The following is a 23,564-nucleotide window of genomic DNA, read 5'->3' on the forward strand; positions in this document are numbered from 1 at the left end:
GAAAACTCAGCAGTGGCTACAGGACTGGAAAAGGTCAGTTTTCATTCCAATTCCAAAGAAAGGCAAAGCAAAAGAATGCTCAAACTACCACACAATTGTACTCATCTCACAGGCTAGTAAAGTGATACTCAAATTTCTCCAAGGCAGGCTTCAGTACTACGTGAACCGTGAACTCCCTGATGTTCAAGCTGGTTTTAGAAATGGCAGAGGGCTTTTCTGCCCATGGACGCCGTCCAGAAAGCATCATTGAAGTCTTCCCCACCTCCACTGCCATCATGTCTAAATCGGAGTCTCTCAAAGAGCCTGAACAGCTGCGGAAGCTCTTCATCGGAGGATTGAGCTTTGAAACAACCTATGAGAGTCTGAGGGGCCATTTTGAGCAATGGGGAATGCTCACAGACTGTGTGCTAATGAGGGATCCAAACACCAAGCACTCCAGAGGCTTCGGGTTTGTCACATACGCCACGGTGGAGGAGGTGGATGCGGCCATGAATGCAAGGCCACACAAGGTGGACGGAAGAGTTGTGGAACCAAAGAGGGCCGTCTCAAGAGAAGATTCTCAAAGACATGGTGCCCACTTAACTGTGAAAAAGATTTTTGTTGGTGGCATTAAAGAAGACACTGAAGAACATCACCTGAGAGATTATTTTGAACAGTATGGGAAAATTGAAGTAATTGAAATCATGACTGACCAAGGCAGTGGCAAAAAGAGAGGCTTTGCTTTTGTAATCTTTGATGACCATGACTCCATAGACAAGACTGTCATTCAGAAATACCACACTGTGAATGGCCACAACTGTGAAGTGAGAAAAGCCCTTTCTAAGCAAGAGATGGTCAGCGGTCGAGGTGGCTTTGGTGGCAGCCGTGGTGGTGGCAGATATGGTGGCATTGGGCATGGATATAATGGATTTGGTAATGACGGAAGCAATTTTGGAGGTGGCGGAAGCTACAATGATTTTGGCAATTAGAACAATCAATCTTCAAATTTTGGACCCATGAAAGGAGGAAACTTTGGAGGAAGAAGTTCTGGCCCCTATGGTGGTGGAGGTCAATACTTTGCCAAACCACAAAACCAAGGTGGCTATGGTGGCTCCAGCAGCAGCAGGAGCTATGGCAGTGGCAGAAGGTTTTAATTACTGACAGGAAACAAAGCTTAGCAGGAGAGGAAAGCCAGAGAAGTGACAGGGCAGCTACAGGTTACAACAGATTTGTGAACTCAGCCAGCACAGTGGTGGCAGGGCCCAGCTGCTACAAAGAAGACACCTTTTAGACAATGCTCATGTGTATGGGCAAAAAACTCGAGGACTGTACTTGTGACTAATTGTATAACAGGTTATTTTAGTTTCTGTTCTGTGGAAGGTGTAAAGCATTCCAACAAAGGGTTTTAATGTAGTTTTTTTTTTTTTTTTTTTTTTTTTGCACCCATGCTATTGATTGCTAGAAGTAATAGTCTGATCATGATGCTGAATAAATGTCTTTTTTTTTTTAATGTGCTGTGTAAAGTTAGTCTACTCAGAAGCCATTTTAGCAAACTACCCCAACAGTGTGAAGTTAGAATTTCTTCAGGGTGATGCCAGGTTCCATTTGAAATTTATTTACAACCTGCTTCATGGAGAAGCTGTTGTCTTCAGAACCTTGGTGTAGTTGAAGTTACAGTTACTGTGTTGTGACCTGGAGTTCACCATTAAAAGGGTCACCCATGCAAAGTCATGGAGTTTTTTAAATTTTTTTGGTTATTAATAATTGCTGGCACATCCTATGCAATATATCTAAATTGAATTATGGTACCAGATAAAGTTATAGATGGGAATGAAGCTTGTGTATTATCCATTATCATGTGTAATCAATAAAAGATTTAATACCCTCTTGAATGGAAAAAAAAGAAAAGGCAGAGGAACCAGAGATTAAATTGCCAACATCCACTGGATCATGGAAAAGCAAGAGAGTTCCAGAAAACATCTATTTCTGCTTTATTGACTATGCCAAAGCCTTTGACTCTGTGGATCACAATAAACTGTGGACAATTCTGAAAGAGATGGGAATACTAGACCACCTAACCTGCCTCTTGAGAAATCTGTATGCAGGTCAGGAAGCAACAGTTAGAACTGTACATGAAACAACAGACTGGTTCCAAATAGGAAAAGGAGTACATCAAGGCTATATATTGTCACCCTGCTTATTTAACTTCTATGCAGAGTACATCATGAGAAACGCTGGACTGGAAGAAACACAAGCTGAATCAAGATTGCAAGGAGAAATATCAATAACCTCAGATATGCAGAGGACACCACCCTTATGGCAGAAAGTGAAGAGGAACTAAATAGCCTCTTGATGAAAGTGAAAGTGGAGAGTGAAAAAGTTGGCTTGAAGCTCAACATTCAGAAAACGAAGATCATGGCATCTGCTCCCATCACTTCACGGGAAATAGATGGGGAAACAGTGGAAGCAGTGTCAGACTTTATTTTTTTGGGCTCCAAAATCACTGCAAATGGTGACTGCAGCCATGAAATTAAAAGACGCTTACTCCTTGGAGGAAAAGTTATGACCACCCTAGATAGTATATTCAAAAGCAGAGACATTACTTTGCCGACCAAGGCCCGTCTAGTCAAGGCTATGGTTTTTCCTGTGGTCATGTATGGATGTGAGAGTTGGACTGTGAAGAAGGCTGAGCGCCGAAGAATTGATGCCTTTGAACTGTGGTGTTGGAGAAGACTCTTGAGAGTCCCTTGGACTGCAAGGAGATCCAACCAATCCATTCTGAAGGAGATCAATCCTGGGATTTCTTTGGAAGGAATGATGATAAAGCTGAAGCTCCAATACTTTGGCCACCTCATGAGAAGAGTTGATCATTGGAAAAGACACTGATGCTGGGAGGGATTGGGGGCAGGAGGAGCAGGGGACCACAGAGGATGAGATTGCTGGATGGCATCACGGACTCGATGGACGTGAGTCTGAGTGAACTCCGGGAGATGGTGATGGACAGGGAGGCCTGGCATGCTGCGATTCATAGGGTCGCAAAGAGTTGGACACGACTGAGCGACTGAACTGAACTGAGCTGATGGGACCAGATGCCATGATTTCACTTTTCTGAATGTTGAGCTTTAAGCCAATTTTTTCACTCTCCTCTTTCACTTCATCAAGAGGCTCTTTGGTTCTTTATTTTCTGCCACAAGGGTGGTGTCATCTGCATATCTGAGGTTATTGATATTTCTCCTGGCAATCTTGATTCAGCTTGTGCTTCCTCTGGCCCAGCGTTTCTCATGATGCACTCTGCATATAAGTTAAATAAGCAGGGTGACAATATACAGCTTTTACATAGTCCTTTTCCTATTTGGAACCAGTCTGTTGTTCCTCCAGTTCTAACTGTTGCTTCCTGACCTGCATACAGGATTCTCAAGAGGCAGGTCAGGTCGTCTGGTATTCTCATCTCTTTCAGAATTTTGCCACAGTTTATTGTGATCCACACACTCAAAGGCTTTAGCATAGTCAATAAAGCAGAAGTAAATGCTTTTATGGAACTCTTTTGCTTTTTTGATGATCTAGCAGATGTTGGCAATTTGATCTCTGGTTCCTTTGCCTTTTCTAAAACCAGCTTAAACATCTGGAAGTTCACCGTTCATGTATTGCTGAAGCCTGGCATGGAGAATTTTGAGCATTACTTTACTAGTGTGTGAGATGAGTGCAATTGTGTGGTAGTTTGAGCATTCTATTGCGTTGCCTTTCTTTGGGATTGGAATGAAAACTGACCTTTTCCAGTCCTGTGGCCACTGCTGAGTTTTCCAAAATTGCTGATATAATGAGTGCAGCACTTTCACAGCATCATCTTTTAGGATTTGAAACAGCTCTACTGGAATTCCATCACCTCCACATGCTTTTTTGTAGTGATACTTTCTAAGGGCCGCTTGACTTCATATTCCAGGATGTCTGGCTCTAGGTGAGTGATCACATCATCGTGATTATCTTCTTCATGAAGGTTTTCTTTGTACAGTTCTTCTGTGTATTCTTGCCACCTCTTCCTAATATCTTCTGCTTCTGTTAGGTCCATACCATTTCTCTCCTTTATTGAGTCCATCTTTGCATGAAATGTTCCCTTGGTGTCTCTAATTTTCTTGAAAAGATCTCTAGTCTTTCCCATTCTATTGTTTTCCTCTATTTCTTTGCATTGATCACTAAGGAAGGGTTTCTTGTCTTGTCTTGCTATTCTTTGAAACTCTACTTTCAAATGGGTATATCTTTCCTTTTGTCCTTTGCTTTTCACTTCTCTTCTTTTCACAGCTGTTTGTAAGGCCTCCCCAGACAGCCATTTTGCTTTTTTGCATTACTTTTTCTTGGGGATAATCTTGATCCTTGTCTCCTGTACAATGTCATGAATTCTGTCCATAGTTCAGCAGGCACTCTGTCTATCAGATCTAGTCACTTAAATCTATTTCTCACTTCCACTGTATAATCATAAGGGATTTGATGTAGACAAAATCAGTACTTTAGGGAATCATACAGAACTAAAGTACCTAAACAATGCTTGAAAGGAAGGGTAAACTTCTATTTTATTTACTTTGTTAAAGTAGCTTAGTCTTTAACACATTTGTCAAAGGTCAAATACAAACTATCTCATTATGTCTCAAGGAATCACTATCAATCACATTTAATGCATTTGGTCACAAACTGTTTTGTTTAAATCATGCTTCCTTAACCATACATTTTAAATATGTTCTTCAACTAGTGGTGCTCAGTACATATTTGCTGATTTTTGTTGGTTGTTTTGTTTTATAAAATTAACACATTAAGAAGTTTATCACCTAGTTAAATTTTCTAAGGACTCAGGGTCTCAAAAATTGTTGAATATTAAGTTGCTAGTTAGTAATGTCTAGAGCTTGATGACTCTTTGATTGTTCTCTCTGTTTTCCAAAAGACAGACTGGTCATCTCCTTTATTTCAGTTCTTTGATTTATGGTGATTAATTCTTCATTTAAAAAATGCACTCCTAAGTAGCAAAATTTAATAACAGGTTTCTGATATGCAATTTTAGTAAAAGTTTTAGTATTAGCTAATTATCAATTACAGAATCATGCTGACTATTTGAAGTATTTCTTAATAAATTTTCAATATACATATCAAAACATAATCATTACATTAATCCAATAGAAATATGAGGCTTCTATGTAATTTTATATTTTCCAATGACTACATTAAAAAGAAGTAAATATATATATAATAAATTTATAATATATTCAAAAGATTATTATTTAAGCTTGCAATCAATATGAAAATTTTAGGGAAAAATTTAGGTTTTTTTGTATAAAGTCTTTAAAATTTGGTGTCTAATTTATCACATAGAGAACATCTCATTTTGGATTGTAAATTTCTGAACATTTGATTCACAAACTGATGATTCATATCACATTTTAAATTATTTCAGTTTTAAAATTAAAATTAGAATACACACTAAATACATTTAAAAATCCAGTTTCTTAGTTCCATTAGCCTCTTTTCAAGTACTCAATAGTCAATAGTCTCATGTGACTAGAGACTATTATGTTGTATATTGTGGAAGTTTTTATGATTACCTTCATGAATTTTGAAAATATTCATAACTTATTGATAAGAAAGTGCCCATATTTTTTTTTTTTTAGTTTTTATTTTTTAAATTTTAAAATCTTTAATTCTTACATGCATTCCCAAACATGAACCCCCCTCCCACCTCCCCTCCCCATAACATCTTTCTGGGTCATCCCCATGCACCAGCCCCAAGCATGCTGCATCCTGCGTCAGACATAGACTGGCGATTCAATTCACATGATAGTATACATGTTAGAATGTCATTCTCCCAAATCATCCCACCCTCTCCCTCTCCCTCTGAGTCCAAAAGTCCGTTATACACATCTGTGTCTCTTTCCCTGTCTTGCATACAGGGTCGTCATTGCCATCTTCCTAAAGTCCATATATATGTGTTAGTATACTGTATTGGTGTTTTCCTTTCTGGCTTACTTCACTCTGTATAATCGGCTCCAGTTTCATCCATCTCATCAGAACTGATTCAAATGAATTCTTTTTAACAGCTGAGTAATACTCCATTGTGTATATGTACCACAGCTTTCTTATCCATTCATCTGCTGATGGACATCTAGGTTGTTTCCATGTCCTGGCTATTATAAACAGTGCTGCGATGAACATTGGGGTACATGTGTCTCTTTCAATTCTGGTTTCCTCGGTGTGTATGCCCAGAAGTGGGATTGCTGGGTCATAAGGTAGTTCTATTTGCAATTTTTAAGGAATCTCCACACCGTTCTCCATAGTGGCTGTACTAGTTTGCATTCCCACCAACAGTGTAGGAGGGTTCCCTTTTCTCCACACCCTCTCCAGCATTTATTGCTTGCAGATTTTTGGATCGCAGCCATTCTGACTGGTGTGAAGTGGTACCTCATTGTGGTTTTGATTTGCATTTCTCTAATAATGAGTGATGTTGAGCATCTTTCCATGTGTTTGTTAGCCATCCGTATGTCTTCTTTGGAGAAATGTCTATTTAGTTCTTTGGCCCATTTTTTGATAGGGTCGTTTATTTTTCTGGAGTTGAGCTGCAGAAGTTGCTTGTATATTTTTGAGATTAGTTGTTTGTCAGTTGCTTCATTTGCTATTATTTTCTCCCATTCAGAAGGCTGTCTTTTCACCTTGCTTATATTTTCCTTTGTTGTGCAGAAGCTTTTAATTTTAATTAGATCCCATTTGTTTATTTTTGCTTTTATTTCCAGCATTCTGGGAGGTGGATCATAGAGGATCCTGCTGTGATTTATGTCGGAGAGTGTTTTGCCTATGTTCTCCTCTAGGAGTTTTATAGTTTCTGATCTTACATTTAGATCTTTAATCCATTTTGAGTTTATTTTTGTGTGCGGTGTTAGGAAGTGATCTAGTTTCATTCTTTTACAAGTGGTTGACCAGTTTTCCCAGCACCACTTGTTAAAGAGATTGTCTTTACTCCATTGTATATTCTTGCCTCCTTTGTCAAAGATAAGGTGTCCATATGTGTGTGGATTTATCTCTGGGCTTTCTATTTTGTTCCATTGATGATATGTCTGTCTTTGTGCCAGTACCATTCTGTCTTGATGACTGTGGCTTTGTAGTAGAGCCTGAAGTCAGGCAAGTTGATTCCTCCAGTTCCATTCTTCTTTCTCAAGATTGCTTTGGCTATTCGAGGTTTTTTGTATTTCCATACAAATCTTGAAATTATTTGTTCTAGTTCTGTGAAAAATGTGGCTGGTAGCTTGATAGGGAGTGCATTGAATTTGTAAATTGCTTTGGGTAGTATTCTCATTTTCACTATATTGATTCTTCCGATCCATGAACATGGTATATTTCTCCATCTATTAGTGTCCTCTTTGATTTCTTTCATCAGTGTTTTATAGTTTTCTATATATAGGTCTTTAGTTTCTTTAGGTAGATATATTCCTAAGTATTTTATTCTTTTCGTTGCAATGGTGAATGGAATTGTTTCCTTAATTTCTTTTCTACTTTCTCATTATTCGTGTATAGGAATGCAAGGGATTTCTGTGTGTTGATTTTATATCCTGCAACTTTACTATATTCATTGATTAGCTCTAGTAATTTTCTGGTGGAGTCTTTAGGGTTTTCCATGTAGAGGATCATGTCATCTGCAAACAGTGAGAGTTTTACTTCTTCTTTTCCAATTTGGATTCCTTTTATTTCTTTTTCTGCTCTGATTGCTGTGGCCAAAACTTCCAGAACTATGTTGAATAGTAGCGGTGAAAGTGGACACCCTTGTCTTGTTCCTGACTTTAGGGGAAATGCTTTCAATTTTTCACCATTGAGGATAATGTTTGCTGTGGGTTTGTCATAGATAGCTTTTATTATGTTGAGGTATGTTCCTTCTATTCCTGCTTTCTGGAGAGTTTTTATCATAAATGGATGTTGAATTTTGTCAAAGGCCTTCTCTGCATCTATTGAGATAATCATATGGTTTTTATTTTTCAATTTGTTAATGTGGTGAATTACATTGATTGATTTGCGGATATTGAAGAATCCTTGCATCCCTGGGATAAAGCCCACTTGGTCATGGTGTATGATCTTTTTAATGTGTTGTTGGATTCTGATTGCTAGAATTTTGTTGAGGATTTTTGCATCTATGTTCATCAGAGATATTGGCCTGTAGTTTTCTTTTTTTGTGACATCTTTGTCAGGTTTTGGTATTAGGGTGATGGTGGCCTCATAGAATGAGTTTGGAAGTTTACCTTCCTCTGCAATTTCTGGAAGAGTTTGAGTAGGATAGGTGTTAGCTCTTCTCGAAATTTTTGGTAGAATTCAGCTGTGAAGCCATCTGGACCTGGGCTTTTGTTTGCTGGAAGATTTCTGTTTACAGTATCAATTTCCATGCTTGTGATGGGTCTGTTAAGATGTTCTATTTCTTCCTGGTTCAGTTTTGGAAAATTGTACTTTTCTAAGAATTTGTCCATTTCTTCCACGTTGTCCATTTTATTGGCATATAATTGCTGATAGTAGTCTCTTATGATCCTTTGTATTTTTGTGTTGTCTGTTGTGATCTCTCCATTTTCATTTCCAATTTTATTGATTTGATTTTTCTCTCTTTGCTTCTTGATGAGTCTGGCTAATGGTTTGTCAATTTTATATATCCTTTCAAAGAACCAGCTTTTGGCTTTGTTGATTTTTGCTATGGTCTCTTTTGTTTCTTTTGCATTTATTTCTGCCCTAATTTTTAAGATTCTTTCCTTCTACTAACTCTGGGGTTCTCCAACTCTTCCTTTTCTAGTTGCTTTAGTTGTAGAGTTGGGTTTTTTATTTGACTTTTTTCTTGTTTCTTGAGGTATGCCTGTATTGCTATGAACTTTCCTCTTAGCACTGCTTTTATAGTGTCCCACAGGTTTTGGGTTGTTGTGTTTTCATTTTCATTAGTTTCTATGCATATTTTGATTTCTTTTTTGATTTCTTCTGTGATTTGTTGGTTATTCAGAAGTGTGTTGTTCAACCTCCATATGTTGGAATTTTTAATAGTTTTTCTCCTGTAATTGAGATCTAATCTTAATGCACTATGGTCAGAAAAGATGCTTGGAATGATTTTGATTTTTTTGAATTTATCAAGTTTAGATTTATGGCCCAGGATGTGATCTATCCTGGAGAAGGTTCCATGAGCACTTGAAAAAAAAGTGAAATTCGTTGTTTTGGGGTGAAATGTCCTATAGATATCAATTAGGTCTAACTGATCTAATGTATCATTTAAAGTTTGCATTTCTTTGTTAATTTTCTGTTTAGTTGATCTGTCCATAGGTGTGAGTGGGGTATTAAAGTCTCCCACTATTATTGTGTTATTGTTGATTTCCCCTTTCATACTTGTTAGCATTTGTCTTACATATTGTGGTGCTCCTATATTGGGTGCATATATATTTATAATTGTTATATCTTCTTCTTGGATTGTTCCTTTGATCATTATGTAGTGGCCTTCTTTGTCTCTTTTCACAGCCTTTGTTTTAAAGTCTATTTTATCGGATATGAGTATTGCCACTCCTGCTTTCTTTTGGTCTCTATTCGCGTGGTATATCTTTTTCCAGCCCTTCACTTTCAGTCTGTATGTGTCCCTTGTTTTGAGGTGGGTCTCTTGTAAGCAGCATATAGAGGGGTCTTATTTTTGTATCCATTCGGCCAGTCTTTGTCTTTTGGTTGGGGCGTTCAACCCATTTACGTTTAAGGTAATTATTGATAAGTATGATCCCGTTGCCATTTACTTTATTGTTTTGGGTTCGGGTTTATACACCCTTTCGTGTTTCCTGTCTAGAGGATATCCTTTAGAATTTGTTGGAGAGCTGGTTTGGTGGTGCTGAATTCTCTCAGCTTTTGCTTGTCTGTAAAGCTTTTGATTTCTCCTTCGTATTTGAATGAGATCCTTGCTGGGTACAGTAATCTGGGCTGTAGGTTATTGTCTTTCATCACTTTAAGTATGTCTTGCCATTCCCTCCTGGCCTGAAGAGTTTCTATTGACAGATCAGCTGTTATCCTTATGGGAATCCCCTTGTGTGTTATTTGTTGTTTTTCCCTTGCTGCTTTTAATATTTGTTCTTTGTGTTTGATCTTTGTTAATTTGATTAATATGTGTCTTGGGGTGTTTCGCCTTGGGTTTATCCTATTTGGGACTCTCTGTGTTTCTTGGACTTGGGTGATTATTTCCTTCCCCATTTTAGGGAAGTTTTCAACTATTATCTCCTCAAGGATTTTCTCATGATCTTTCTTTCTGTCTTCTTCTTCTGGGACTCCTATAATACGAATGTTGGAGCGTTTCATATTGTCCTGGAGGTCTCTGAGATTGTCCTCGTTTCTTTTAATTCGTTTTTCTTGTTTCCTCTCTGATTCATTTATTTCTACCATTCTATCTTCTATTTCACTAATCCTATCTTCTGCCTCCGTTATTCTACTATTTGTTGCCTCCAGAGTGTTTCTGATCTCATTTATTGTGTTATTCATTATATTTTGACTCTTTTTATTTCTTCTAGGTCCTTGTTAAACCTTTCTTGCATCTTCTCAATCCTTGTCTCTAGGCTATTTATCTGTGTTTCCATTTTGATTTCAAGATTTTGGATCATTTTCACTATTAATATTCGGAATTCCTTCTCTGGTAGATTCCCTACTTCTTCCTCTTTTGTTTGGTTTGGTGGGCAACTCTCCTGTTCCTTTACCTGCTGAGTATTCCTCTGTCTCTTCATCTTGGTTATATTGCTGCGTTTGGGGTGGCCTTTTTATATTCTGGTAATTTGTGGAGTTCTCTTTATTATGGAGCTTCCTCACTTTGGGTGGGGTTCTATCAGTGGCTTGTCAAGGTTTCCTGGTTAGGGAGGCTTGTGTTGGAGTTTTGGTGGGTGGAGCTGGGTTTCTTCTCTCTGGAGTGCAGTGGAGTGACCCGTAATGGGTTATAAGACATCAAAGGTTTTGGGATAATTTTGAGTTGCCTGTATATTGAGGCTCAGGGGAGTGTTCCTGTGTTGCTGGAGAATTTGCGTGGTATGTCTTGTTTTGGAACTTGTTGGCCCTTGGGTGGAGCTTGGTTTCAGTGTAGGTATGAAGGCATTTGATGAGCTCCTATTGCTTAATGTTCCCTGAATTCAAGAGTTCTCTAATGTTTTCAGGCTTTGGATTTAAGCCTCCTGCTTCTGGTTTTCAGTTTTATTTTTACAGTAGCCTCTAGACTTCTCCATCTATACAGCACCGATGATAAAACATCTAGGTTAAAGATGAAAAGTTTCTCCACCTTGAGGGACACTCAGAGAGGTTCACTGAGTTACAAGGAGAAGAGAAGATGGAGGGGGTAGTTAGAGGTAACTGGAATGAGATGCGGTGAGATCAAGAGAGGAGAGAGCAAGCTAGCCAGTAGTCACTTCCTTATGTGCGCTCTATAGTCTGGACTGCTCAGAGGTATTTACAGAGTTATACGGGGAAGAGGAGAGGGAGGAAGTAGACAGAGGTGACCAGGAGGATAAGAGAGAGGAATGAGTAGGAGAGAGACAAATCCTGCCAGTAACCAGTTGCTTAGGTGTTCTCTACCGTCTGGAACACACAGAGATTCACAGAGTTGGATAGAGAAGAGATGGGGGAGAAAAGAGACAGAGGCCACCTGGTGGAGAAAAAGGAGAGGCCAGAGGAGGAGAGAGTGGACAAGCCAGTAATCTCGCTCTCAGGTAAACTTGGGTAGTGAAGTTTGGGTTTTTAAATGTACAAAATTGACAACAAAGATTAAAAATCTGGAGTAGAGGTTGGATTTTCAAAGATACAATATTAAAGAAAAGCAGAAGGAAAAAGGAAGAAAGAAAAAAAAAGAATTATTAAAAAACAAACAAACAAAAAAAAACAAAACACACCAACAACCATCCAAAGAGTATATATGGTGTTTGCCTTTAAAAAAAAAAAAAGTCTTTTTTTAAAAAAAATAGTAATACTAGGTTATAGAAATAAAAATTAGAGGAGAAATAGAAGACTTAACAATTAAAAAAAGGCTCGGAAAAAAAGAAAAAAAAAAGCAAAAGGCAAAAAAAAAAAAAAAGAATGATTTTAAAAATATTAAAAAATTAAAAATATATCTGGCTCTTCTCTGATGTTATGGGCCGTGTGGGCTCACTTCCAAGGTGGTTCCCTCTGTTTAACTTCTTCTGTTTGCTGGTTTTTAGGCTCACTAGTTCCGTCTGGGGCCGGCCCTAGGCAGCGTGCACTTCCCCGGTCCAAGCCGCTCAGGTTCGGCCCTCAGGCAGCCCTCAGAGGCACAGATTCGGCTGGGACTGCACTTTGTGCCCTTCCCAGGTCCGAGTAGCTCAGGAGTTTGGCGAGCGCAATCGCCGCGGCTTGTCACCTTTTCCGCCGCTGCTGCTCAGCTTTCTGGGTGGACCGCTGGCGCACCCCGTGAGGCAGACTGTGACTGTCCAGCACCCCCAGAAGTCTTAGCAAAGGAGCCTGCTTGCAGTTAGGTAAGTAAAGTCTCTCCGGGTCTGCAATTGCCCCTTTCCAGTCCTTACGGCTCTGGCTGCCTGTCCCCGGCGGGGAATGGTCTGCAGCCGGCTTTTTCCGCTCCGTCCTTTGTTCTGTGCTCAGTCCTGGCGGTGTCTTATGTTCGAGCTTTTCGCGTGGTAGCTATCCCACAGTCTGGTTTGCTAGCCCAAGTTAGATCGTTCTGGTTGCGCGTGGGGCGTTCCTGCCCTAGAAAGTGCCCATATTTTTTAAAATGTATTTTGATATCAGAGTTCAGGTATCTTGTATGAGCATTAATACATAGGAAATATTTCAAAAAATTAGCAAGAACTTTTATTTTTTTCTACTTAATTATTATTTAGCCTTAAGACTTTGGTCACTGAAATGCAAACATTAAACCACAAACTATAGTCTGAATATGCTGATGGATTTCTTGCTCTTGTCAAATTCTGATTAAACAGGTCTTGTATTTTTGAAAGATATACAGGTATAAGATAGAAATTTCAATACTTTCTGTTTGTTTATTTAATCTAAGACAGTGGAAGATCATATATATAAGAAATTTGCAGAAGAGCAATTAGATAAAATAACAGCCAATGGAACAATTGCTTCAGCAGAGATAAACAGGATCTGATTTATCTTCCTACCTGAACTAACTAAAAAAATTAAAAAGGACAGATTAAAAAATATATCACTTAACATATCAGTTATCAAGCAACAAAGGACAGTCAGTAATGCACATGAGATGGGAAACAAATAAGGTGAGCCATGTGAGTGCCACAGCTTTCCAGCTTGAGACAGTTTCCTGCCTGTGACTCTGGGATTGGGAAGCTAGGGAACTAAGTATTCTGAGACGAAGAAAATTCTCACTGTATGTGTTAGTCGCTCAGTCATGTCCAAAACAGGTATTAAAAATGGCAGAAAATGATATTAAAATAAAAATGCAGTTGCATTCCATATATCCAGAAAATCAACTGGAGAAATAAATGATTTAAAAAGACTCAATCTGAAAATTTAGAGATGGAAACTTAGTAATTGAGATAGAAATAATATTACCTTGCAGTTACAGAGCACTTGCCCTGTGACAAATATTAAAACTTTACATAACAGCAGATTAGACATTACAGAAGAAATATAGTGAATTTGAAAACACAACAGCAGAACTATACTTAAACACAGAAAAAAAAAAATAAAAGAAAGCTTATTAATGGACTTTGAGACAACTTTCAGTTCAGTTCAGTCGCTCAGTTGTGTCCAAGTCTTTGCAACCCCATGAATCGCAGCACGCCAGGCCTCCCTGTCCATCACCATCTCCCGGAGTTCACTCAGACTCACGGCCACCGAGTCCGTGATGCCATCCAGCAATCTCATCCTCTGTCGTCCCCTTCTCCTCCTGCCCCCAATCCCTCCCAGCATCAGCGTCTTTTCCAATGATCAACTCTTCTCATGAGGTGGCCAAAGTATTGGAGCTTCAGCTTTAGCATCATTCATTCCAAAGAAATCCCAGGATTGATCTCCTTCAGAATGGATTGGTTGGATCTCCTTGCAGTCCAAGGGACTCTCAAGAGTCTTCTCCAACACCACAGTTCAAAGGCATCAATTCTTCGGCGCTCAGCCTTCTTCACAGTCCAACTCTCACATCCATACATGACCACAGGAAAAACCATAGCCTTGACTAGACGAACCTTAGTCAGCAAAGTAATGTCTCTGTTTCTGAATATACTATCTAGGGCGGTCATAACTTTTCCTCCAAGGAGTAAGTGTCTTTTAATTTCATGGCTGCAGTCACCATCTGCAGTGATTTTGGAGCCCAAAAAAATAAAGTCTGACACAGTTTCCACTGTTTCCCCATCTATTTCCCATGAAGTGATGGGAGCAGATGCCATGATCTTCGTTTTCTGAATGTTGAGCTTTAAGCCAACTTTTTCACTCTCCACTTTCACTTTCATCAAGAGGCTTTTTAGCTCCTCTTCATTTTCTGCCATAAGGGTAGTGTCATCTGCATATCTGAGGTTATTGATATTTATGCCGGTAATCTTGATTCCAGATTGTGCTTCTTTCAGCCCAGCGTTTCTCATGATGTACGCTGCACATAAGTTAAATAAACAGGGTGACAATATCAGACTTGACGTACTCCTTTTACTATTTGGAACCAGTCTGTTGTTCCATGTCTAGTTCTAACTGTTGCTTCCTGACCTGCATATAGTTTTCTCAAGAGGCAGGTCAGGTGGTCTGGTATTCTCATCTCTTTCAAATTGTCCACAGTTTATTGTGATCCACACACTCAAAGACTTTGGCATAGTCAATAAAACAGAAACAGATGTTTTTCTGGAACTCTCTTGCTTTTTCCATGATCCAACGGATGTTGGCAATTTGATCTCTGGTTCCTCTGCCTTTTCTAAAACCAGCTTGAACATCAGGAAGTTCACGGTTCACGTATTGCTGAGCCTGGCTTGCAGAATTTTGAGCATGGCTTTACTAGCATGTGAGATGAGTGCAATTGTGCAGTAGTTTGAGCATTCTTTGGCATTTCCTTTCTTTGGGATTAGAATGAAAACTGACCTTTTCCAGTCCTGTGGCCACTGCTGAGTTTTCCACACTTGCTGGCATATTGAGTGCAGCACTTTCACAACATCATCTTTCAGGATTTGAAACAGCTCAACTGGAATTCCATCACCTCCACTAGCTTTGTTCGTAGTGATGCTTTCTAACGCCCACTTGACTTCACATTCCAGGATGTCTGGCTCTAGGTGAGTGATCACACCATAGTGATCATCTTGGTCATGAAGATCTTTTTCGTACAGTTTTTCTGTGTATTCTTGCCACCTCTTCCTAATATCTTCTGCTTCTGTTAGGTCCATACCATTTCTGTGCTTTATTGAGCCCATCTTTGCATGAAATGTTCCCTTGGTATCTCTAATTTTCTTGAAGAGATCTCTAGTCTTTCCCATTCTGTTGTTTTCCTCTATTTCTTTGCGTTGATCGCTGTGGAAGGCTTTCTTTTTCTTCTTGCTATTCTTTGGAACTCTGCTTGCAGATGCTTATATCTTTCCTTTTCTCCTTTGATTTTCACTTCTCTTGTTTTCACAGCTATTTGTAAGGCCTCCCCAGACAGCCATTTTGCTTTTTTGCATTTCTTTTCCATGGGGATGGTCTTGATCCCTGTCTCCTGTGCAATGTCACAAACCTCATTCCACAGTTCATCAGGCACTCTGTCTATCAGATCTAGTCCCTTAAATCTATTTCTCACCTCCTCTGTGAAATCATAAGGGATTGAATATAGGTCATACCTGAATGGTCTAGTGGTTTTCCCTACTTTCTTCAATTTAAGTCTGAGTTTGGCAATAAGGAGGTCATGATCTGAGCCACAGTCAGCTCCTGGTCTTGTTTTTGTTGCATGTATAGAGCTTCACCATCTTTGGATACAAAGAATATAATCAATCTGATTTTGGTGTTGACCATCTGGTGATGTCCATGTGTAGAGTCTTCTCTTGTGTTGTTGGAAGAGGGTGTTTGCTATGAGCAGTACATTTTCTTGGCAAAACTTTATTAGTCTTTACCCTGCTTCATTCCCCATTCCAAGGCCAAATTTGCCTGTTACTCCAGGTGTTTCTTGACTTCCTACTTTTGCATTCCAGTCCCCTATAATGAAAAGGACATCTTTTTTGGGTGTCAGTTCTAAAAGGTCTTGTAAGTCTTCATAAAACCATTCAACTTCAGCTTCTTCAATGTTACTGGTTGGGCATAGACTTGGATGACTGTGATATTGAATGGTTTGCCTTGGAGATGAACAGAGATCATTCTGTCATTTTTGAGATTGCATCCAAGTACTGCATTGCAGACTCTTTTGTTGACCATGATGGCTACTCCATTTCTTCTAAGGGATTCCCACCTGCAGTAGTAGATATAATGGTCATCTGAGTTAAATTCACCCATTCCAGTCCATTTTAGTTCGCTGATTCCTTGAATGTCGACATTCACTCTTGCCATCTCCTGTTTGAGCACTTCCAATTTGCCTTGATTCATGGACCTGACATTCCAGGTTCATATGCAATATTGCTCTTTACAGCATCAGACATTGCTTCTATCACCAGTCACATCCACAGCTGGGTATTGTTTTTTTTTTGGGGGGGGGTATTGTTTTTGCTTTGGCTCCATCCCTCATTCTTTCTGGAGTTATTTTTCCACTGGTCAGAGGCGGCGGCTGGGAGGAGCTACCCCATATCTGAGGTCAAGGGTGGCAGCCGAGAGGAGAGACACTGTGTCCGAGGTCAGGGGCAGCGGCCGGGAGGAGCCACCCGATGTCTAAGGAGCGGTGGCTGAACTGGCACCAGAGGGCCTAGAGGAACTATTCCACATTCAAGGTCGGGAGGGGCGGCGGTGAGGAGATACCCCTCATTCAAGGTAATGAGCAGCAGCTGCGCTTTGCTGTAGCAGCCATAAAGAGATACTCCATATCCAAGGTAAGAGAAACCCAAGTAAGATGATAGGTTTGCAAGAGGGCAGACACACTGAAACCATAATCACAGAAAACTACTCAATCTAATCACACTAGGACGAAAGCCTTGTCTAACTCAGGGAAACTAAGCCATGTGCTGTGGGGCTACCCAAGACAGGCGGACATGGTGGAGAGGTCTGACGCAATGCGGTCCACTGGAGAAGGGAATGGCAAACGACTTCAATATTCTTGCATTGAGAACCCCATGAGCAGTTTGAAAAGGCAAAATGACAAGTGGTTTAATCAGCTCCAAATAAAAGACAGAAATATTTAGATGAATTTAGAAAAAAAAAAAACAACATTTTTTTAAGAAAGCCTACTTTAAGTAAAATGAACTATACTTCCTGGGAAACCACTGGGCTTACTTTTTTGAGAAAATATAGTAATAGCAAAGAGGAGAGTGAAAAAGTTGGCTTAAAGCTCAACATTCAGAAAACAAAGATCATGGCATCTGGTCCCACCACTTCATGGCAAATAGATGGGGAAACAGTGGTAACAGTGGCTGACTTTATTTTTCTGGGTTCCAAAATCACTGCAGATGGTGATTGCAGCCAAGAAATTGAAAGACACTTACTCCTTGGAAGGAAAGTTATGACCAACCTAGACAGCATATTAAAAAACAAAGACACTACTTTGCTAACAGAGGTCCATCTAGTCATGGCTATGGTTTTTCCAGTCGTCATGTATGGATGTGAGAGTTGGACCATAAAGAAAGCTGAGCACCAAAGAATTGATGCTTTTGAATTGTGGTGTTGAGAAGACTCCTGAGAGTCCCTTGGACTGCCAGGAGATCCAACCAGTCCATCCTAAAGGAGATCGGTCCTGGGTGTCCATTGGAAGGACGGATGCTGAAGCTGAAACTCCAATACTTTGGCCACCTGATGCAAAGAGCTGACTCATTTGAAAAGACCCTGATGTTGGGAAAGATTGAGGGCAGGAGGAGAAGGGGATGACAGAGGATAAGATGGTTGGATGGCATTAACAGCTCAATGGACATGAGTTTGGGTAGGCTCTGGGAATTGGTGATGGACAGAGAGGCCTGGTGTGCTGCAGTTCATGGGGTCGCAAAATGTCAGACATGACTGAGCGACTGAACTGAACTGAACTGAACTGAATAGTAAGTAACACTCATCTCATACCAAATACAGTATATATTACTGTTTCTAATAGTCTCATGAGGTAGTCACAGTTATCATGAACTTCTCCCTGCTTTTTTAGATTAAGAGCCTGAGGAATAGAGAAATGAGCCAAATTCTTAGACTGTGTAACACTGGTCCGCATGGGTCAACTAGTGAGAAGACCGGGGCAGGGTGGTGTTAAGGTTCTTTATAGTGGAGTTGTGGCTTAGACAGACAGAGAAGGCTCATCTCACTGCTGCTGTAAGCAAGAATGATTGACGGCTAGGACAGAAATTTAATAGAAATTTAAGACGAAATTCTCTGTGTAGTTCTGATCAATCATTCCTCCCTCTGCCATAGTAGCCTATAGGTATCTATACAATTCGGCAATGGTTCTAGCATCAAAGTGGTATTTCTTTGAATGTACATCAAACAATAACTCTGCCATATGGGACACAATTTATGTTACAAAGATACACTCTGAAAAATACATTATGTTGATAACTGTGTTCTCTAAAACAATGCTATGTAAAGTGTGGTCTACAACCTAGTGTCAGTTATCAATTTCTTTTTTTTTTTAATCAGACAACAATGATTTAAGTCCAAAATTTAAAAGTTTTTTTTTATTTTTGTTTTTTTTTTTACAGTAATATATTGATCTTGCAATAGTGGGAAAAAAGCACAAGGAACTAAAACGAAGAAACAAACACCGGATTCTTTGTAAGAAAGTGTTTGAAAAGCCATGGAATGAAATTTTTATTTGATTATTAAGTTTTCTATTTCATGGTTTTCTTTGTGGAATTTCAGAAGAACCCTGGGCATTTTTGTTGTTAAGCATTATTAAGACATATTCTGTAGACATTGGAGTCACATGGCTAGGTTCTTTTCCTGTCAGTGGTTAAGAATAAGGACTTTGGAATCAAGCAATCCAGAATTTCAGTCTCTTCTCCACCACCTAGTAGACATGTGAACATAAACATGTCATTGTATCATGATGTGCCTTGGTTTAAATTATATATATAATAACACTATAAAGGTTATTTATTAAAAATAATTTTAAAATATGTGTGTTAGTCACTTCTAATATCTGGCTCTTAGAAACCCCACCAGCCTCCTCCATCCATGGTATTCTCCAGGCAAGAATACTGGAGTGGATTACCATTCCCTTCTCCAGGGGATCTGCCCAACCCAGGAATTGAACCTGGGTCTCCTATATTGCAGGCAGATTCTTTACCACATAAGCCACATAAGCTTCTTTGCCAGGAAGCCTAAGTATGTGTAAAATAGCTCTGAAATGTCTTAAAAGATCATTAAACTCTATATTGATGTACAAATGTTATCTGTGTAATTATGCTGTTTGATGGAGAAGGCAATGGCACCCCACTCCAGTACTCTTGTCTGGAAAATCCCATGGACAGAGGAGCCTGGTAGGTTGCAGTCCATGGGGTCGCTAAGAGTTGGACACTTAGCGACCCCATGTCGGACACTGAGTGACTTCACTTTGACTTTTCACTTTCATGCATTGGAGAAGGAAATGTCAACCCACTCCAGTATTCTTGCCTAGAGAATCCCAGGGATGGGGGAGCCTGGTGGGCTGCCATCTATGGGGTGGCACAGAGTCTGACACAACTGAAGCGACTTAGCAGCAGCATACTGTTTGATATGTCTCTAGTGCACCCTAGGGAATCTTTGTCATCTTTTCTTGTAGATTTTTCACTCTGTCAATCCAATCTTTATACCATTAGAATAACTTCCTTAGGATTTAGTTTCTTTCTTTCTTTTTTTTTTTTTTAAGATAGTTCTAACAGTGAAGAACTGGGACTCATAGCTACAATCTTCTTTTAGTTTTATCAAGCAGCCTTTTCTTTCCCATTACATCTAAGTATTTGAAGTTAGTGAAGAGACAACCATGAAAAACAGGTAGTTCAGTTCAGTTCAGTCGCTCAGTTGTGTCCGACTTTTTGCGACCCCATGAATCGCAGCACTCCAGGCCTCCCTGTCCATCACCAACTCCCGGCGTTCACTCAGACTCACGTCCATCGAGTCCGTGATGCCATCCAGCCATCTCATCCTCGGTCGCCCCCTTCTTCTCCTGCCCCCAGTCCCTCCCAGCATCAGAGTCTTTTCCAATGAGTCAACTCTTCGCATGAGGTGGACAAAGTACTGGAGTTTCAGCTTTAGCATCATTCCTTCCAAAGAACTCCCAGGGCTGATCTCCTTCAGAACGGACTGGTTGGATCTCCTTGTAGTCACAGGGACTCTCAAGAGTCTTTTCCAACACCACAGTTCAAAAGCATCAATTCTTCGGCAGTCAGCCTTCTTCATAGTCCAACGCTCACATCCATACATGACCACAGGAAAAACCATAGCCTTGACTTGACGGACCTTAAGCACGGGAGGCTGCGACCTGCACACTGAGCGCGGCCGAAAGGACCTATCTCACATCCAAGGTCAGGGGCAGAAGCTGGGAGGACCCCATGCCCAAAGGGCAGCAGCCAAGAGGAGTTACCCTGCATCCGAGGCCAGGGGCAGTGGCCTGGAGGAGCCACCCCGCGCTCGAGGCCAGGGGCGGCGGCTGGGAGGAGCAACCTCACGTCCAAGTAGCGGTGGCTACGCAGAGGCAGGAGGGCCTAGTGGAGCTATCCCACGTTGAAGGTCAGGAAGGGCGGCAGTGAAGAGATACCCTTCTTCCAAGGTAAGAAAAACAGATAAGCCAGGTTCAAATAAAGATTGATATTCACATGGACTTTTTTCTTACTTCATACAATCATGCTTCTGAATCTTGATCTGCTACACTCCATTTTCAGTTATGAAGAACATTTTGAGGATGGAAGCATTCAGTTAAGGCTTAAATGAACAGCTGAGATATTGATAAGCTATGCACATTAGTTTCCTATTGTTAATATACCAAATTATAATAAGCCTAGTGGATTAAAACAAAACCAGTGTATTATCTTCCAGTTCTGAAGGGAAACTAAGGGTGAAAATCTAGGTATCAGCAGACTTGAGTTCCTTCTATAGGAACTCAACAGAGAATTTGTTTTCAGCGTTCAAGAGTCACCCACAATTCATGACTCATCAGCCCTTCCATGATTTTCAAACTTATCGTTTCAACTTCTGCTTATGTTGTCCTACCCCCACCTCTCTGACCTTCCCACTTTACTCTTATAGGGATGCTTGTGTCCTACACTGGCCCTACTAGAATATTAATCTTCCATCTCAAGACCTTTAGCCTGATTACATCTGCAAAATCCTTTTTCATCATGTGCTAAGTCACTTCAGTCTTGTTCGACTCTGTGCAACCCCATAGATAGCAGCCCACCAGGCTCCCCTGTCCCTGGGATTCTCCAGGCAAAAACACTGGAGTGGGTTGCCATTGCCTTCTCCACTGCATGAAAGTGCAAAGTGAAAGTGAAGTCGCTCAGTCATGTCTGACTCTTAGCGCCCTCATGGACTGCAGCCTTCCAGGCTCCTCCATCCATGGGATTTTCCAGGCAAGAGTACTGGAGTGGGGTGCCATAAGGTAACATATATGCAGAGTACATCATGAAAAACTCTGGGCTGGAAGAAACACAAGCTGGAATCAAGTTTGGCGGGAGAAATATCAGTCACCTCAGATATGCAGATGACACCACCCTTATGGCAGAAAGTGAAGAAGAACTAAAAAGCCCCTTGATGAAAGTGAAAGAGGAGAGTGAAAAAAAGTTGCCTTAAAGCCCAACATTCAGAAAATGAAGATCATGGCATCTGGTCCCATTACTTCATGGGAAATGGATGGGGAAACAGTGGAAACAGTGTCAGACTTTATTTTTGGGGGGGGTCCAAAATCACTCCAGATGGTGATTGCAGCCATGAAATTAAAAGACACTTACTCCTTGGAAGGAAAGTTATTACCAGCCTAGATAGCATTTGAAAAGCAGAGACATTACTTTGCCAACAAAGGTCCATCTAGTCAAGGCTATGGTTTTTCCAGTAGTCATGTATGGATGTGAGAGTTGGACTGTGAAGAAAGCTGAGTGCTGAAGAATTGAAGCTTTTGAACTGTGGTGTTGGAGAAGATTCCTGAAAGTCCCTTGGCCTGCAACGAGATCCAACCAGTCCATCCTAAAGGAGATCAGTCCTGGCTGTTCTTTGGAAGGACTGATGCTGAAGCTGAAACTCCAGTTCTTTGGCCACCTGATACGAAGAGTTGACTCATTGGAAAAGACTCTGATGCTGGGAGAGATTGGGGGCAGTAGAAGAAGGGGACAACAGAAGACAAGATGGCTTGATGGCATCACCAGCTCGAACATGAGTTTGGGTGAACTCCGGGAGTCGGTGATGGACAGGGAGGCCTGGCGTACTGCAATTCATGGGGTCACAAAAAGTCGGATGCTACTGAGCAACTGAACTGAAGGTAACATAATCACAGTTTCTGAGGAATAGGATATAAATGTCTTTGGCGGTGGTGGTTTAGTCCCTAGGTCTTGTTTGACTCTTGCAACCCTGTGCACTGTAGCCTGCCAGACTCCTTTGCCCATGGGATCCTCCAAGCAAGAATACTGGAATGGGTTGCCATTCTCTTCTCCAGGGGATCTTCCCAACCCAGGAAATGAACCCAGGTCTCCTGCATTGCAGGGAGATTCTTTACCAACTGAGCTATGAGGGAAACCTGTAAATGTCTTTGGAGGTCCATTATCCTATCTAGCACATAGTTTCCTAATTGTCATCAAGGGATTCAGGGGTACTGTTAGGGCTTCAGTTCAATTGGAAATTGGAAAAAAAAAAAAAAACAAAAAACAACAAAAAAAAAACAAGAATTTGCCATGTCAAAATGAGTGGAAGATGGTACCGCATTGTATAAAATTCTGAGCCCTGAGAGATCAAGAACTGGAAACATCATAGACACTAAATGAAGTCCAGAATGACTAAAGCCTGTGTGAGAACTCAAATTCAAATTGTTACTCATTTCACACCTTAAATAAGTGGCTTAACTTCTCTGAGTAAGGTTCTTTTTCCTGTGATATTAATATTTCATTGCATTTTTGGAATGATTGAAAATATATCTAAAGTGAAATGCTAGCAGTAATCACTGAATAATTTCTGTGGTTAGAAGGTCACTTCAGAGCAGTCTTAGTTGTATCCTCAGGGCCTTTTTGAATCTGTTAGTGATTGTAGACTGACACCTAAAACATTCAGCCAGCAAGAGAAAATCCCTGCTATTAACTGCCAGTCCCTCATGCTTCATCTTCTCTTCCTCCTGTTCAACACCTTTGCCAATCTAGAAATTTAAATCTTCTATTTAAGTCCTTTGAGACAGAGTAATCAAGCAAAGCCTGTTTGCTCTGAATAGATTTCATACTTTATGTACATTCTTATACTAGTTCCTGTAACTAGGTGTATATTATATGTTTAAATGAAAGGATCAGTTCTTTTATATGAGCACATTTTATCTCCATTTATCAAGCATAAGTGGCAAATTAAAGCAACAACTTTTATTA

At 40.2% G+C, this 23,564-nt stretch overlaps 1 protein-coding gene across 1 annotated transcript; it reads left to right on the forward strand.

Moving 5' to 3' along the window:
- Positions 1-252: 252 nt before the first annotated feature.
- Positions 253-1,864, forward strand: LOC114113046 (heterogeneous nuclear ribonucleoprotein A1-like). Its single transcript, XM_060400350.1, has one exon. The coding sequence runs from the start codon at positions 276-278 to the stop codon at positions 966-968; it is 693 nt and encodes a 230-aa protein (XP_060256333.1). The 5' UTR covers positions 253-275; the 3' UTR covers positions 969-1,864.
- The last annotated feature ends 21,700 nt before the right edge of the window (positions 1,865-23,564 follow it).

This window comes from Ovis aries, chromosome 1 (assembly GCF_016772045.2).
Source record: "Ovis aries strain OAR_USU_Benz2616 breed Rambouillet chromosome 1, ARS-UI_Ramb_v3.0, whole genome shotgun sequence".
Classification (NCBI taxonomy): Eukaryota; Metazoa; Chordata; class Mammalia; order Artiodactyla; family Bovidae; genus Ovis; species Ovis aries.